The 16,390-nt window shown below is 69.1% G+C and overlaps 2 protein-coding genes and 1 non-coding gene across 3 annotated transcripts; 1 reads left to right on the top strand and 2 right to left on the bottom strand.

The window, feature by feature from the left end:
* Window positions 1-155: 155 nt before the first annotated feature.
* Window positions 156-9,115, bottom strand: ELAPOR1 (endosome-lysosome associated apoptosis and autophagy regulator 1; the record flags this gene model as incomplete). Its single annotated transcript, XM_054187632.1, is given in 15 exon segments — window positions 156-197; window positions 199-411; window positions 1,340-1,477; window positions 1,579-1,684; window positions 1,818-1,908; window positions 1,995-2,123; window positions 2,849-3,026; window positions 3,141-3,229; window positions 4,264-4,413; window positions 4,541-4,646; window positions 5,313-5,393; window positions 5,883-5,969; window positions 5,971-6,031; window positions 7,505-7,697; window positions 8,960-9,115. Coding segments are annotated over 14 exon segments (1,632 nt in total), but the record flags the coding sequence as incomplete, so codon positions are not given.
* A 1,377-nt stretch (window positions 9,116-10,492) lies between these two features.
* On the top strand, window positions 10,493-13,381 carry LOC128903621 (basic salivary proline-rich protein 4-like). The gene is made up of 2 exons (XM_054187631.1): window positions 10,493-10,526; window positions 12,093-13,381. The coding sequence occupies exons 1-2, from the start codon at window positions 10,493-10,495 to the stop codon at window positions 13,379-13,381; spliced, it is 1,323 nt and encodes a 440-aa protein (XP_054043606.1).
* Window positions 13,382-15,419: 2,038 nt separating this feature from the next.
* Window positions 15,420-15,660, bottom strand: LOC128903628 (small Cajal body-specific RNA 2). Its single transcript, XR_008464136.1, has one exon. It is a non-coding gene; the product is annotated as a small Cajal body-specific RNA 2 (non-coding RNA).
* Between the last annotated feature and the right edge of the window lie 730 nt (window positions 15,661-16,390).

Here is a 16,390-nt window from a genome sequence, read left to right as displayed (position 1 = left end):
CCACCCATCTGGGACACCTCGGCTGGGGGGCCGGTGTCACCCCTCCGGGTCCCACAGCATCACCCATTTTGGGGGGGGGGGGGGACACGACAGCTGGCATCCCCCATGGGGACATCCCCCCCCTGCGCCCCCGGGGGACACGCGGGGCCGGTCACCTGGTTGCTGCGGGTGCCGGGGCCGCAGGGGTGGCAGGCGGGGGGTCCCGTCGGAGGGGTGACCCCGCAGGTAGGTGCCGGGGGGACAGGGCCGACAGGCGCCCGAGCCGCGCTCCACGGCGTGGCCGGGGGGACACGGGGCGCAGGAGCCGGCCGGCTCGGGGGCGCAGCGCCGGCAGAAGGAGGCCACCCCTCCCAGCACGTTGGTGACGTTGACGGAGTAGAGCTTGGCCACGTCGGTGGTGTAGCGCCGGCCCTGGCACCGAGAGCACCTGTCACCGTCACCCCGCCTGCCCGTGGCCCCCCCCCGCCCCGCTGGGGGACAGCTGGGGAGCTGGCATCCCCCATCCACGCAGTGTCACCCACCCAGGGTGGCCATGGAGGCTGGTGTCACCTCCTTGGGGACAGCTGAGGGGTTGGCATCACCCATCCACGTACTGTCACTCACCCAGGATGGCCGTGGGGGGGGCCCAGGGTCACCCACCCAGCGTCAGATACTGTCACCCACCCTGTCACCCACCCTGTCACCTGCTCAGGATGGCCGTGGGGGGACAGTGTCACCTCCTTGGGGACAGCCGAGGGATTGGCATCACCCATCCATACAGTGTCACCCACCCAGGATGGCCACGGGGAGATGGTGTCACCTCTCTATCTAGGGACAGCTGGGGAGCTGACATCACCCATCCAGATGCTGTCACCCACCCTGTCACCCACCCAGGATGGCCATGGGGGGCCCCGGTGTCACCCACCCAGGGTCAGATACCGTCACCCACCCAGGATGGCCACGGGGGGACAGTGCCAGCACCTTGGGGACAGCTGGGGAGCTGGCATCACTCATCGACACAGTGTCACCCACCCAGGGTCAGATACCATCACCCACCCTGTCACCCACCCAGCATGGCCATGGGGGGACAGTGTCACCTCCTTGGGGACGGCTGGGGAGCTGGAATCCCCCATCCACACAGTGTCACCCACCCGGGATGGCCATGGGGGGGCCATGTCACCTCCCTGGGGACAGCTGAGGGGTTGGCGTCACCCATCCACACAGTGTCACCCACCCGGGATGGCCATGGCGGGGCTGGTGGCATCCCGCATGGTGTCACCCTCCACCCGGGGGGGGGGTTGGCGTCACCCATAGAGGGGTCAGATCCTGTCACCCCGCCCGGGACGGCCCCGTCCCTCACCGCCTCGTGGTAGGGCGTGCGCTGGAAAGCCCAGGTGAAGCTCATGGTGGCGTTCTTCTCCACCACGTAGGTGTAGGACTGCTTCCCCTTGGGGCCCGTCCACGTCTCCACCGGCGTGTTGGTGCGGGAGTTGACGCCCTGCGGGGACACGGGGGGACGGTGGGACACCAACCCCCCACCCCAAACCCGCTGTGTTGACGGCGTCCCTCGTCGTCCCCCCTCCTCCTCCCGCGACTCACCACCATGAAGTAGAGCTCGCAGCTGACGCTGCAGACCGTCTCGAAGACGAAGGTGATCCTGCCCACCTCCTTGCTCTCCGCGTCCTCCGGCACCGGGCTCGGGGGGCTGGCGACGGGCGTGGGGACGGCGTTGGGGACGCTGCCGGGCTCTGCCCCATGCCGCTGTGTCGTCCGTCCCCGTCCCGTTCCCCCCCCCAGCAACCTCCCTGGGGACATCCCGGCGCTGGTCCCCACCTCACCTGAAGCCGGGGACCACCAGCGTGAGGATCATGAAGTCGTTATCGGAGGCTCCCGCCGCCGTGTAGATGTAGTCCCCGGCAACCTCCCAGCCTGCCAGGACAGGGTGAGGGCTCAGCAGGGTCCCCCGGCTGTCCCCGCGGGGAAGGGACGGCGAGGGGACAGTGTCCCGGCGTTACCTGCCATCCCCTTGTACTCGAAGTTGATGCCGCTGAGGACGGTGGTTTCCATGTTGGGGGGCAACACGTTCCACCACTTGTACTCCAGCCCCAGCGCCGGCTCCGTGCCCGGCGGGCAGCTGAGGCAGCCTGGGGACAGGAGGGGACAGCCCTGCACCGGGGTGGCACCCACCTCCCCCCCCTCCCCGGCAGCTCTGGGTGCCCCGGTCACCCCTTGGGGACAATGATGGGGATGTCCTTGCTGGAGCCATGGGGACAGGAGGGGACAATCCTGTACTGGGGTGGCATCCACCTCCCTCTGGCAACTCCTGGGTGCCCCGGTCACCCACTGGGGACAATGACAGGGACATCCCTTACTGGAGCTATGGGGACAGGAGGGGACAGCCCTGCACCGGGGTGGCACCCACCACCCCCCAGCAGCTCTGGGTGCCTTGGTCACCCCTTGGGGACAATGATGGGGACATCCATATCGGAGCTGTAGGGACAGGAGGAGCCCTGCACCAAGGTGGCACCCACCACCCCCTGGCATTTCCCGGGTGCCCTGGTCACCCCTCGGGGACCACCACCCCCTGGCATTTCCCGGGTGCCCTGGTCACCCCTCGGGGACAATGACAGGGACGTCCTTACTGGAGCCATGGGGACAGGAGGGGACAATCCTGCACCGGGGTGGCACCCACCTCCCCCTGGCACCTCCTGGGTGCTCCGGTCACCCCTTGGGGACAATTATGGGGGTGTCCTTACTGGAGCCGTGGAGATAGAAGGGGACAATCCTGCACTGGGGTGGCACCCACCACCCCCCAGCAGCTCTGGGTGCCCTGGTCACCCCTTGGGGACGACGTCGGGGACGTCCTTACCGGAGCCATCGGAGTAGGAGCCGTAGGGACAGGGCTGGCAGGCGCTGCCGTTGCCCTTGGCGAAGCCGGGGTTGCAGGGGGGGCACTTGGTTTTCACCCCGGAGGGGGGCAGCCGAGCCGCCCCCGCCGCCTCCTCGCTGCAGATTTTGGGCTCTGCCCACTTGAACATCAGCTGGGTCTGGCCGGGGTGGGAGAGGGGACAAAGGGGGTGAGCCGGGGAGGGGACACGACACGGGGGACAGCCAGCCCCCCCATGTGTGTGTGTGTGTGTGTGTCCCCCCCAAGGCCGTACCTCCCCGCGGGCGTCGCAGGTGCTGTGGGTGTAGAAGTAATCCTTGTCGGTGCAGGGCGGCCGGGGCTTGCAGGACGCCGAGCCGGGCTCTGCCGATGGCGGGGGACACGGTGGGGTCAGTAACCCCGCGGGGGGGACACACACGACATCACCCACGTCCCCACGGGACGCCCTGTCACCTGCGGGACACCCGTGGCCCCAACCAGCCAAGGGGTGGCGGGTCGCCCTTGTCCCTCGCATCAGCTCTCCCTTCCCCGGGGGACAGGGGGTTGGGGGGGGAACAAGGGGACCCGGCTGCCACCTCCAGGCGAGGGGACAAGGGGAGGGGACCTGGCTGAGGGGACAAGGGCAGGGGACATGGCTGCCACCTGTGGTTGAGGGGACAAGGCGAGGGGACCTGGCTGCCATCTCCGGGTGAGGGGACAAGGGGAGGGGGGAACCTGGCTGAGGGGACAAGGGGAGGGGACCCATCTGCCACCCCTATCTGAGGGGACAAGGTGAGGGGACTGGCTGAGGGGACAAGGGGAGGGGACCTGGCTGCCACCCCCGGGTGAGGGGGCAAGGACAGGGGACGAGGCTGCCACCCCCGGCTGAGGGGACAAGGGGAGGCGACCCAGCTGAGGGGACAAGTGGGAGGGACCCGGCTGCCACCTGTGGCGGAGGGGACAAGGGGAAGGGACCTGGCTGCCACCCCCAGCTGAGGGGACAAGGGGAAGGGGGACCTGGCTGAGGGGACAAGGGCAGGGGACCTGGCTGCCACCCCCGGGTGAGGGGACAAGGGGAGGCGACCCAGCTGAGGGGACAAGTTGGGGGGACCCGGCTGCCACCTGTGGCGGAGGGGACAAGGGGAAGGGACCTGGCTGCCACCCCCAGCTGAGGGGACAAGGGGAAGGGGGACCTGGCTGAGGGGACAAGGGCAGGGGACCTGGCTGCCACCCCTGGCTGAGGGGACAAGGGGAGGGGACCCATCTGCCACCCCCATCTGAGGGGACAAGGTGAGGGGACTGGCTGAGGGGACAAGGGGAGGGGACCCGGCTGCCACCCCCGGCTGAGGGGACAAGGGGAGGGGGGAACCTGGCTGCGGGGGGGGACAAGGTGGTGGCCGCGGCCTCCCCCCTCTCACCGGCGTAGGCGGCGGGCTCGCAGGGCTGGCAGACGGTGGCCCCTTTGCCGGAGAAGGTGTCGGGGGGACAGAGCTGGCAGGAGCCGGAGCCGGCGGCGGGGGCGAAGGTGCCGGGTTTGCAGGGGAAGCACTCGGAGGTGTAGGCCACCCCTGGAGGCGGGAGGGTGCTCAGGCCCGGGGTGGGGGGGGGAGCCATTGGGGGGAGACCCCCCCCCCCCCACACACACACCCCCCCCACACCCCCCCACACCCCAACCTGCGCCCCCCCCCCCCCTACCCGTGATGCCGATGTTCCTCACCAGCACCGGTTTGGGGACCTTGGCCCAGACGGAGAACGCCGTGGTCCGCCAGTACAGCACGTTGTTGCCGCGGCTCAGCTCCACCTGCAAAAGTTGGGGGGGGTTGGGGGGGGGGGTGGGGGTGGGGTTGAGGGGTTGGGGGTGGGGGTGGAGGGGGGGGAGCGGGGAAGGGTGGTCCCGCTGCTGGGGAGGGGGGTTGGCACCCGTGGGTGGGGAGCCGAGGGACCCAACGGCACCGGCTGCCGCCCGCCGCGACCTCATGGAGCGTCCTCTCCTTGGGGGGGGACACACGGCAATGGGAGGGACTGGTGGCTCCCAGTACAACCAGCAGGAGGGACCAGTGGCTCCCAGTACAACTGGTGATGGGAGGGACTGGTGGCTCCCAGTACAACCAGCAGGAGGGACTGGTGGCTCCCAGTACCACCGGCTACAGGAGGGACTGGTGGCTCCCAGTACAACCAGCAGGAAGGACTGGTGGCTCCCAGTACAACTGGTGATGGGAGGGACTGGTGGCTCCCAGTACAACCAGCAGGAGGGACTGGTGGCTCCCAGTACCACCGGCTACAGGAGGGACTGGTGGCTCCCAGTACAACTGGTGATGGGAGGGACTGGTGTCTCCCAGTACAACCAGCAGGAGGGACCAGTGGCTCCCAGTACCTCTGGTGATGGGAGGGACTGGTGGCTCCCGGTACAACTGGGACACAAGGGACCTGGGGGGGGGGCTGTGCCGTGTCACCCCCCCGCACTCACGCTGTGAAACTCCCAGCCCTTCTCCGTCGTCCGCATCCAGCGCGACTCCTCCACCGTGGGCTGGCACTGGTCATTCTGCACCTGCGGAGCCGGCGTCAGGACGGCGACCCCCAGGGACCCCCCGCCACGTCCCCAAGGACACCACCCCCCCACCCCCAGTACAACTGGCAGGAGGGACTGGCGGCTCCCAGTACAACCGGTGATGGGAGGGTTTGGTGGCTCCCGGTGCCCATCGAAGGGCCACGGTGGCAAATAAAGGCTCTGGCTCGTGGCACAAAGGCGAGGGGAGTCCCCTGGCTGCTCCCTCTCCCACGGGGTTGGGGGTCCCGCCACCGGGGCGGGGGGGGGACGGACGACATGACGCTGCGGTGCGTCCCCATGCCGGTCCCCCGCGGCGCCCTGCCGGCACAGCCTCCCGGGGAAGGGTGACGAGGGGGACGATGGGGGAAACGGGGTGCTACGGACACCCAGCGGCGTGGCAGCAACCCGTCCCGGTCCCCATGTCCCCAGGGATTCCCGCCCGCCGCCCCCCCCCCCCCCCCCCCCCAAACCCCCCCCCCAGTCACCTACAAAGAACTCGAAGACGATGCTGCTGTCGGGGTAGATGTACTCGAAGGAGACGGTGCCCGACTGCTTGAGGCTGACGGCGTACATGAGGGGTGGCCGTGCACTCGTCTGTGTTGGAGGCCACGTAGTCCCCCAGCGGCACCCACGTCGACCTGCGGCGGGTGACACCGACCCCGCCCCGGGCTCCTTCACCGGCCCTGAACCCCGCGGCGGCGGCCGGGATGAGGACGGAGGGGACGGTCCCCGGGCGGAGCAGGGAGGTGGCGTCGGACGCGGGGGGTTTGGGGACACCGCGGGGGGAACGGAGAGCTGGGGCAGCTCGGCGGCTCCCAGTACAACCAGGAGGGACTGGCGGCTCCCAGTACCATCGGCAATGGGAGGGACTGGTGGCTCCCAGTACCACCAGCACGAGGGACTGTCGGGTCCCAGTACCACCAGCAAGAGGGATCGGTGGCTCCCGGTACAACCCACAGGAGGGACTGGTGGCTCCCAGTACAACCAGCTACCGGAGGGACTGGTGGCTCCCAGTACAACCAGCAAGAGGGATTGGTCGCTCCCAGTACAACCAGCTACCAGAGGGACTGGTGGCTCCCAGTACAACCAGCAGGGGAGATTGGTGGCCCCCAGTACAACCAGCTACCAGAGGGACTGGTGGCTCCCAGTACAACCAGCAAGAGGGATCGGTGGCTCCCAGTACAACCAGCAAGAGGGATTGGTGGCTCCCAGTACAACCAGCTACTGGAGGGACTGGTGGCTCCCAGTACAACCAGCAGGGGAGATTGGTGGCCCCCAGTACAACCAGCTACCGGAGGGACTGGTGGCTCCCAGTACAACCAGCAAGAGGGATCAGTGGCTCCCAGTACAACCGGCTACAGGAGGGACTGGTGGCTCCCAGTACAACCAGCAAGAGGGATCGGTGGCTCCCAGTACAACCAGCAAGAGGGATTGGTGGCTCCCAGTACAACCAGCTACTGGGGGGACTGGTGGCTCCCAGTACAACCAGCAGGGGAGATTGGTGGCCCCCAGTACAACCAGCTACCGGAGGGACTGGTGGCTCCCAGTACAACCAGCTACTGGAGGGACTGGTGGCTCCCAGTACAACCAGCAAGAGGGATCAGTGGCTCCCAGTACAACCGGCTACAGGAGGGACTGGTGGCTCCCAGTACAACCAGCAAGAGGGATCAGTGGCTCCCGGTACAACCCACAGGAGGGACTGGTGGCTCCCAGTACAACCAGTTACAGGAGGGATCAGTGGCTCCCAGTACAATCAGTAGGGGGCATTGGTGGCTCCCAGTACAACCAGTAGGGGGGATCTGTGGCTCCCAGTACAACCGGCAGGATGGACTGGTGGCTCCTGGTACAACCCACAGGAGGGAATGGCGGCTGCCAGTACCATCAGCAATGGGAGGGACTGGTGGCTCCCAGTACAACTGGTGATGGGAGGGACTGGGGGCTCCCGGTACAACCGGCAGGTGGGGATCGGTGGCGTCACCGCACCCATCCTGGTCACCATCAGGTTGGCCGAGACACTCCCCCCCCCCCATCCCCGGCCAATTCCGTTAACGGGGACGAGCCGGCGGTGCGGAAGGTTGGGAGTGGGAGGGCGGGAGAAACGCGTGACTCACGCGGAGCAGTTCTCCACGGCGTCCCCGAAGGCCTCGTCCACCTCCAGGTTGGTGGCCACGTTGGCGAAGCCGTGGGGCACCTCGTCCCACTCGTCGAAGCGGACGCCGGTGCCCAGCGAGTAGCTGCCCTCGGCGCAGGGGCGGCACGCCTGCGCCTGCATGTCCAGGAACTCCCCCGCCTTGCAGGAGAAAGCTGCGACGAGGAGGTAGAGGGGGGGGGTCGGGGGGGTCGTCAAGACCGGTGTCTCCCCCCCCAAAACCCCGTCCCGGCGCTGCTTCGGCCTCAGCATCCTCGGCTCCGCTTTTGGGAGCGCTCCCCGCTAGCGGAGGGACCGGCGGGGTCCGGGATCCCCCATCCCCAGCATCCCTCTCACCCCGCGCCGAAGGATGCTGTGTGAAGCCGCGGGGCACCCCTATGGCCCCCCCCCTCACCCCCCCCCACCCCACACACACCCCCCCCCAACCATCGCAGCCCGGAGGCGCCCCCCCGACCAGCTCTGGGATTCCCCCCATCCCTCCGCGGTCCTACGGCACCAAGGCAAAATCCGAAGGGTGCTGCAGAGCCATGGGGCACCCCCAAAGGCTTGGGGGGTTTCCATCCCGTCCCCCCCCCCCCCCAAATCGCATCCCGGAGGCACCCGACGGTTCTGGAATCCCCCATCCCGAGCATCCCTGTGTGACCCCACAGCAGCAAGGCCAAAATCTCCCCAAAATTAGGGATTTTGGGCAATTCCACAGCGAGCGCCAGGCAGGATGCGACCCCCCCAAGGCTGGGGGGGGGAGGTGAGGGGGGGGTGGTTTCCATCCCCTCCATGGCATCCCAGAGGCACCCGACGGCTCTGGAATCCCCCCATCCCGAGCATCCCTGCGCGACCCCACAGCAGCAAGGCCAAAATCCCCCCAAAATTTGGGATTTTGGGCAATTCCGCAGCAAGCGCCAGGCAGGATGCGACCCCCCCAAGGCTGGGGGTGGCGGGGGGGGAGTGGTTCCATCCCCTTCATCGCATCCCAGAGGCTCTGGGATCCCCCATCGTCGCGCGGCCCCACGGCACCAAGGCAAAATCCCCATCCCCCCCCCCTCCAAATTTGGGATTTTGGGCAATTCCACAGTGAGGGCCAGGCAGGATGCGACCCCCCCCAAGGCTGGGGGGGGGGTGGTTTCCATCCCCTCCATGGCATCCCGGAGGCACCCAACGGCTCTGGGATCCCCCATCCCTGCGCAGCCCCCACGGCACCAAGGCAAAATCCCCCCCCCCCCCTCAAAAAAATTTTGGGATTTTAGGCAATTCCGCAGCGAGCGCCAGGCAGGATGCGACCCCGGTCTTGAAGATGCTGAGGATCCCAGGCACATCCCCCCCCAAAAAAAAAAAAAAAACCCTCGCCCTCATTTCCCAACCCCCCCCCCCCCGTGTGTGTGTGTGTGTGCCCCCCCCCGGTCCCCCCCCAGCTCCTTACAGCACTCGGTGCCCCTGACGGGGTCGGGGAGGCCGGTGCAGAGCCCCGGCGTGTGTGGCACGGCCACCCTCCAACGCGCCCCCCCGCTGTCACACGCCGTGTACTCGTAGTGGTACTCGGACTGCAAGGGAAAAACACACGGGGGGGGGGAGTCGCGGCCCCCCCCCCTCACAAATAAGGGCTGCCCCCCCACCCCTGGCCTGTGCCCGGCCGCCTCTGGCACCGGTGGTTTTGGTTTGTCCCACGGTGTCCCCCCCCCCAGCATCGCTCCTCCAGGCTGCTCGGTGTCATGCCAGGGGTGCTCGGTGGAGGGGGGGGGGGGACGACGACGGGGGGGGGGAACAGGGGGTGTTCGGGGAGGGGAGGGGGCGGATCCTGAGGGTGGGAGGATGTGCAAGATGGGAGCAGAGCGGGGGGGTGCTGGGGGCAGGGGGTGCTCAGTGTGGGGCGGGGGGGGGATGCTCAGGGTCGGGGGGGTGCTGGGGGCAGGGGGTGCTCCGGGGTGCTGGGGACTGGGGGATCCTCGGGGTGGGGGGGGAGGATGCTCAGGGTGGGGGGATCTGAGGGGGGGGGGGGATGCTCAGGGTGGGACCAGAGCAGGGGGATGCTGGGGACCAGGGGGATCCACGGGGGGGGGCGGGGGGATGCTCAGGGTGGGGGGGGTGCTGGGGACCAGGGGGATGCTCAGGGTGGGGGGATCTGAGGGTGGGGGGGATGCTGGGGGTGGTGGATGCTGAGGGTGGGGGGACACCGGGGACCAGGGGGATGCTCGGGGTGGGGGGGGGGTGCTGGGGTTGGGGGGGGGGGGTTGCTCAGGGTGGGGGGATGCTGGGACCAGAGGGATCCTCGGGGTGGAGGGGGGGATGCTCAGGGTGGGGGGGGCTGCTGGGGGCCAGGGGGATGCTCAGGGTTGGGGGGGCTGCTGGGGGTGGGGGGGGATGCGGCTGTGGCTGGGGGGATGCTGGGGGCAGCGGGATGCCTGGTTGGGGGGGGGTGCTGAGTAGGATGACACCCCCCCCCACCACCCCCCCCCGCCCCTCCACGACATCCCCCCGGCCATGCCAAACCCCGGGGGTGGGGGGGGGGTGGGGGGGGGGGGTCACCCAGGCCACAGACACCTGCCCGCGACCTCCCCGACCCCCTCCGCGGGCCGGGGCAGCGCAGGCACCCGGGGAAGCGGTGGGGGGGGTCTGAAACCCCATGTCCCCGTGTCCCACCCCGCCCCCCCCCCACCGCCTCGAAGTGTCGGGGGGGGGGGGGAAGGTTGACACCCCCGTCCGGCGCTGTTTGCCCTGGCGTGGCCCCCACGTGCCGCTCATTGAACCGCCGCCTTGGCACAACCCGGATCCTCCGTCCTGCCCGGGGCGGAGGTTGGCGGGGAGGGTTGGGGGGGGCCCAGATGGATGCTGGAGCAGCCTGGGAGGGGGGGGGAGCAGGGCACCGTGACCCCCCCCCCCCACACACACACCCCCCCCCCCCCGGTGTTGCCAACTGCCGCCAAGCCAGGCCCGGCTCAAGGCCGGCGAGGAGACGATGGCGGGGGCGGCCAATGCCGTTAATGCCCCGGGTAGGGCGAAAGGGGGGGGGGTGTGGGGGGGTTGGGGGTGAGGGAGCGATGCTGCAGCCCCCCCCCCTCGCCCCCCCCCCCCCCTCCCAACTCCGCTGCAGCATCCCTGGGGTTCAGTTTGGAGCCGGGCGCCGCGGCTTCGTGCTCCCGCACCCAGCGGAGCGTGGCGGGTTGGCGAGAAAACAACTCTTTGATGTTTCCCGGCAGCTGGAAACAGCGGCTTTTTTTTGGGGGGGGGGGGAATAATAATGGGGACACACAGGGGCCTGCAGCTCCCCCCCCCCCACCCCAACCAACCCGGGTACAGGCAGCCCCAAACTCCCAGCCACGGCCCCCGGGATGGGGACGCGGAGGAGGGTGCCCACCGCCACGACACCGGGGGGGGGACACACACACACGGGGTGACCCCCGCTGCCAGCACCCCACCGTCGCTCTTGTTCCCGAGGGATTCCCTTGGGAAGAAGCTGGGGGGGGGGGGGTGTTTTCCTCTTCCCAAACTTCCCCCCCCCCCCCCCCCCCAGGCACGTGGCTGTAACGAGCGCTATTAATCGCTCCCCTTCCTAAAAAAGCGCCACTTTTCTTTCAAAATCTCAATAAATCGACCCAATTCGGCCCCCGCAGCAGGAAGTGGGGGGGGTGAGGGGGGCTGTCACTGTCACCCCGCTCCGGCTGACGGAGGGAAAGGGTCTGTCCCCATCGAGGGGGTGGGGGGGGGGGGGTGGGGGGGCGACAAGGATGGGGACAAGCCGTGCCAACCGCCCGTCTATTGTTTCCAGCCAAAAAAAAAAAAAAAAAAAAGGAAAAAAAAAAAAAAAAAAAGACAGAAACGCCACCCCCCCCCCCCCCCCCCCCAAAAAAAAAAAAAAATTGGATCACGGCATTAAAAAAAAAAAAAAAAAAAAATTAGTGGCCCAGATGAAAAGCGGCTGGGGACAGACTGGGGGGGGGGGTGGGGGGACGACAGGGACAGAGACAGGCGGGGGGGGACGGACATAGGGACAGATTGGGGGGGGGGCCACGACACGACACGGGGAGAGGGAAGGAGCTCAGGGAGTGAAATTTGGGGGGAATTTTGGACCTGGCGGGGGGGGACACCGGTGTCCCCAAGGTGTCGTTGTCGTCGTCCCCCCCCACCCCGATTTCACCACTTGGCTGAGAAGCCCCTGGGGGACTGGTCGGTCCCCTGGGGGGTCGGGGGGGGGGCAAAGCCCCCCCCCCGACCCCCCAGGGGGCCGACCAGTCCCCCCCCTTCATGGGGGACACCCCCCCCTCCCCAGAGACCTGCCCCGGTGCCACCGGGACCCCCCCTCCGCATCCCATCGGCACCAGCCGCGCGTCCCCCGGGTTCGGTTTTATCCACCGTGGGGGTGTATTTACCGGTGTCGTCGTCCCCCCCCCCCCACACCTCCCCCCCCCCCCCCGCCGCCGTCGTCTCCCGGTGCCGGTACCTCCTTGCAGACGTGGAGCCGTTCCCCGGTAAGTCCCGGTGTAACGGCGGTGGCCAGACACAGCGCTAACAGCGCCCGCCGGACCCCGGTACCGGTGCCGGTACCGGCCATGGCGCAGCGGCGGCGACGGCGACGGCAACGATCGGCCCCGTGCGGGCACCGGCCCCGCGGCCCCGCCCCCCGCAAACGGCCCGGCCCCGCGCGCGCACCTGCCGCCACCTGCCCCCGCCCCCCCCCCGCCCCCCCCCCCGCGGCAACGGCATCAGCCCGGAACGGCACCACCGGGAACGGAGCCGGGAACCACCCCCGGGAACGGCACCGGGAACCATCCCTGGCAACGGCACGGGGAACGGCACCACCACGAACGGAGCCGGGAACCACCCCCGGGAACGGCATCGGGAACGGAACCACCGGCAACGGTACCGGGAAGGACACCGGGCATCACCCCGGGAACCACCCCCGGGGAACGGCACCGGGAACGGAACCGCCGGCAACGGCACCGGGAACCATCCCTGGCAACGACACCGGGAATGGCACCGCCGGCAACGGAACCACCGGGAACGACCCCCGGAACGGAACCGGGAACAGCACCGGGAACCACCCCCGGGAACGGCACTGGCATCACCCCGGGAACGGCCCCCACCGGGAACGGAACCACCAGGAACGGAACCGGGAACAGCACCACCGGGAACGGCAGCAGGAGCCATCCCCGGGAACGGCCCCGGGAACGGCCCCGGCATCACCCCTGGGAACGGCACCACCGGGAACGGCAGCGGGAACCATCCCCGGGAGCGGCCCCGGGAACGGTACCACCGGGAATGGCACCGGGCATCACTCCTGGGAACGGAACCACCGGGAATGGCACCGGGAACGGAACCACTGGGAACGGCACCAGGAACCACCCCCGGGAACGGCACCGGGCATCACTGCTGGGAACGGAACTACCGGGAATGGCACCAGGAACGGAACCCCGGGGGACAGAACCGGGAACCACCCCCGGCACCGAGCATCGCCCCGGCAATGGAACCACCAGGAACGACCCCGGGAACGGCCCCGGCCATCATCCCCGGCACCGGCACCAGGAACGGTAACCCCGGGAACGTTATTCCGGCAATGGCACCGGGAACCGGCACTGGGAACGGCACTCCCGGGAATGTTATTCTGGCAACGGCCCCGGACACCACCCCCCAGGAACGGAACCCCCGGGAACGTATCGCCGGGAAAGGCACCGGCACCGGGTACCCTCCCCGGGAACGGAACCGGGAATGGCACCGGGCATCACCCCGGGGAACGTTATCCCAGGAACGGCCTCGGGTGTCCCACCCCGGGATCAGCACCGGGAATCACCCTGGGAACCGCTCCCCTCCCACCCCCCCCGTGCACCGGCACCGGGAAGGACCCCGGTAACAGGGGACATGGGGACAACAGGGCATATGGGGGACACGGGGGACACTGGGGACACGCTGCTCCGTCCGCGGTGGCACAGGGACACCGGCAAGAACCGTGGGGAGGGGGGGGGTGGTGGGACACGGCCACGGGGTGGGGATGCGCCTGTGCCCATGGCGGCAACGGGGGACATCACCGGTGGCATGGGGACACGACTGTGGACACGGTGGCGTGGGGAGGTGGCCGTGCTCCGTGGTGTCCCCTTGTCACCACCGGCAGCCGGGGTGTCACCCATGGGTGTCCCGGGGCGGGGGGGGAAGACGGACACGGTGCAACGTCCTCCTGCCAGGCCGCGGCACCCCCGGGGGGACACTCACACGCGTGTGCACGGCGCTCGCGGGGCCTCGCACGCTGCAGCGCCAGCACGGCCCCGTGCAAAGCTCTCGTGGGGCACGGCCATCGTGCGCCCTCGTGCACCGGCTCCTGCGCCCCGCGGGGCTGGCACGGCCCCGTGCAGAGTTCACACGGAGCTCGCAGACCCTCGTGCAAAGCTCTTGTGCACCACAGAGCTGGCACAGCCCCACGCAGAGCTCACACGGAGCTCGTAGACCCACGTGCAAAGCCCACAGGGAGCTCGCAGACCCTCGTGCAAAGCTCACAGGGAGCTCACAGACCCTCGTGCACAGCCCACAGGGAGCTCGCAGACCCTCGTGCAAAGCTCACAGGGAGCTCGCAGACCCTCGTGCAAAGCTCTTGTGCACCACAGGGCTAGCACGGCTCTGTACAGATCTCGCATGGAGCTCGTAGACCCTCGTGCAAAGCCCACAGGGAGCTCGCAGGCCCTCGTGCAAAGCTCTTGTGCACCACAGAGCTGGCACGGACCCATGTAGAGCTGGCACACATTGCACGGAGCTCGCACGGCCTCGTGCACAGCTCACAGGGAGCTCGCAGGCCCTCGTGCAAAGCTCTTGTGCACCACAGGGCTGGCACGGCCCCACGCAGAGCTCGCACAGAGCTCGTAGACCCTCGTGCAAAGCTCTTGTGCACCACAGGGCTGGCACGGCCCCGTGCAGAGCTTGCACACATTGCATGGAGCTCGCACGGCCTCGTGCACAGCTCACAGGGAGCTCGCAGACCCTCGTGCACAGCCCACAGGGAGCTCACAGACCCTTGTGCAAAGCTCACAGGGAGCTCACAGACCCTTGTGCAAAGCTCTTGTGCACCACGCGGCTGGCACGGCCCCACACCAAGCTTGCACAGAGCTTGTAGACCCTTGTGCGAAGCTCTTGTGTGCCGCAGGACCAGCGGGGCTGCACGCACGGTTCACACACGTCACACGGTGTTTGCAGAGCCCCGTGCACGGCTCCCGTGCGCCGCAGGGCTGGCCCAGCCTTGTGCAAAGCTCACACGGAGCTCACAGACCCTTGTGCAGAGCTCTCGTGCTCCACAGGGCTCGCACAGCCCCGTGCAAAGCTCACGGGGAGCTTGCAGCCCCTTGTGTGCAGCCCCGTGCAAAGCTCGCAGGGCCTCGTGCACAGCCCTTGCACGCTGCCGGGCTGGGGCAGCCCCACGCAGAGCTCACAGTGTGGCACGGAGCTTGTGAGGCCTCGTGCAAAGCTCTTGTGCACCCACACGGCTCGCACAGCCCCGTGCAAAGTTCACAAGGAGCTCACAGCCCCTTGTGCACAGCCCTTGCACGCTGCCGGGCTGGGGGAGCCCCGTGCAGGGCCCACTCGCGTTGCACCGAGCTCGTAAGGCCTGGTGCAAAGCTCTTGTGCACCCACAGGGCTCCCGCAGCCCCGTGCAAAGCTCCCACAGAGCTCGCAGCCCCTCGTGCGCAGCCGTTGTGCCCCACGGGGGCTGGCAGAGCCCCGTGCAGGGCTCACCGGCGTTGCACGGAGCTCGCAGGACCTTGTGCACGGCTCTTGTGCACCGCAGGCCCCCCCCCCCCGGCGCGGAGCCCCCGCCGGCCCGGTGGAAGCGGTGACGGTCCCGGTGTGTGGGGGCGCGTTCGGGGGCCTCGCGTCCCCCTCCCCAGCCCGGCGGTCGGTGTCGGCGGCGGGTCAGAATCGCAGGGCGCTCACGGGCCGCGGCCTCGCCTATCTGATCGACTCATCCCGCCCGCCGCCGCCCGCCGCACAGCGCCCCGGGGGCTTCGCGGCGACGTTTCTTCTCACCTCGGCCCGGTCCGGCCCGGCCGATCGAATAAGATCAACGTGTAAAAAACAAAGTGTGTGTGTGGGGGGGGGGGGGCGGGCTGGCGGCACCACACGCGCACCACATACACCCCACACGCACCCCCGCACCCCCCTCCCGGCCCTCCCCGCTCCCCGCACACCAGCACCAGCCGCCCCAGCCGCCGCCACCGCCGCACCCCGGAGGGCCCCCCGCCGCGCCGCCCTTTTATAGCCCCGCCGCGCGGGGCACGATGGGAAGGGGCGCGTAGGCCACGCCCCCGCCCCAGCGCGCCCCCTGGCGGCTGGGAGGACCCGCCCCCTGGGCTCGGACACTCCCCCCCCCCCCCCCGAAACCTGCCCCACGGAAGGGGCCCTGCCCCACGGCAGCTCCTTGCCCCACGGAAAGGACCCAGCCCCACAGAAGGGACCCAGCCCCACGGCAGCAGCCACTTGCCCCACGGAAAGGACCCAGCCCCACGGCAGCTCCTTGCCCCACAGAAGGGACCCAGCCCCATAGCAGCAGCCACTTGTCCCACGGCAGCTCCTTGCCCTATGGAAAGGACCCAGACCCACGGCAGCTCCTTGCCCCACAGAAGGAACCCCGCCCCACAGCAGCCAGTTGCCCCATGGAAAGGACCCAGCCCCACGGCAGCCCCTTGCCCCACAGAAAGGACCCAGCCCCACGGCAGCTCCTTGCCCCACGGAAAGGACCCAGACCCACAGAAGGGACCCAGCCCCACGGCAGCAGCCACTTGCCCCACGGAAAGGACCCAGCCCCACGGCAGCTCCTTGCCCCACAGAAGGGACCCAGCCCCACGGCAAGGACCCAGCCCCACGGCAGCTCCTTGCCCCA

Source organism: Rissa tridactyla, unplaced genomic scaffold (genome assembly GCF_028500815.1).
Source record: "Rissa tridactyla isolate bRisTri1 unplaced genomic scaffold, bRisTri1.patW.cur.20221130 scaffold_533, whole genome shotgun sequence".
Classification (NCBI taxonomy): domain Eukaryota; kingdom Metazoa; phylum Chordata; class Aves; order Charadriiformes; family Laridae; genus Rissa; species Rissa tridactyla.
This window is presented reverse-complemented; position numbering and strand designations above follow the sequence as displayed.

Bases quoted from the DNA above. Each gene is read 5' to 3' on its own strand.
- LOC128903621 (XM_054187631.1), top strand. From the start codon at position 10,493: ATGGCGGGGGCGGCCAATGCCGTTAATGCCCCGG. The intron at 10,527-12,092 runs GTAGGGCGAAAG...GCCATGGCGCAG, and splicing joins CAATGCCGTTAATGCCCCGG to CGGCGGCGACGGCGACGGCA.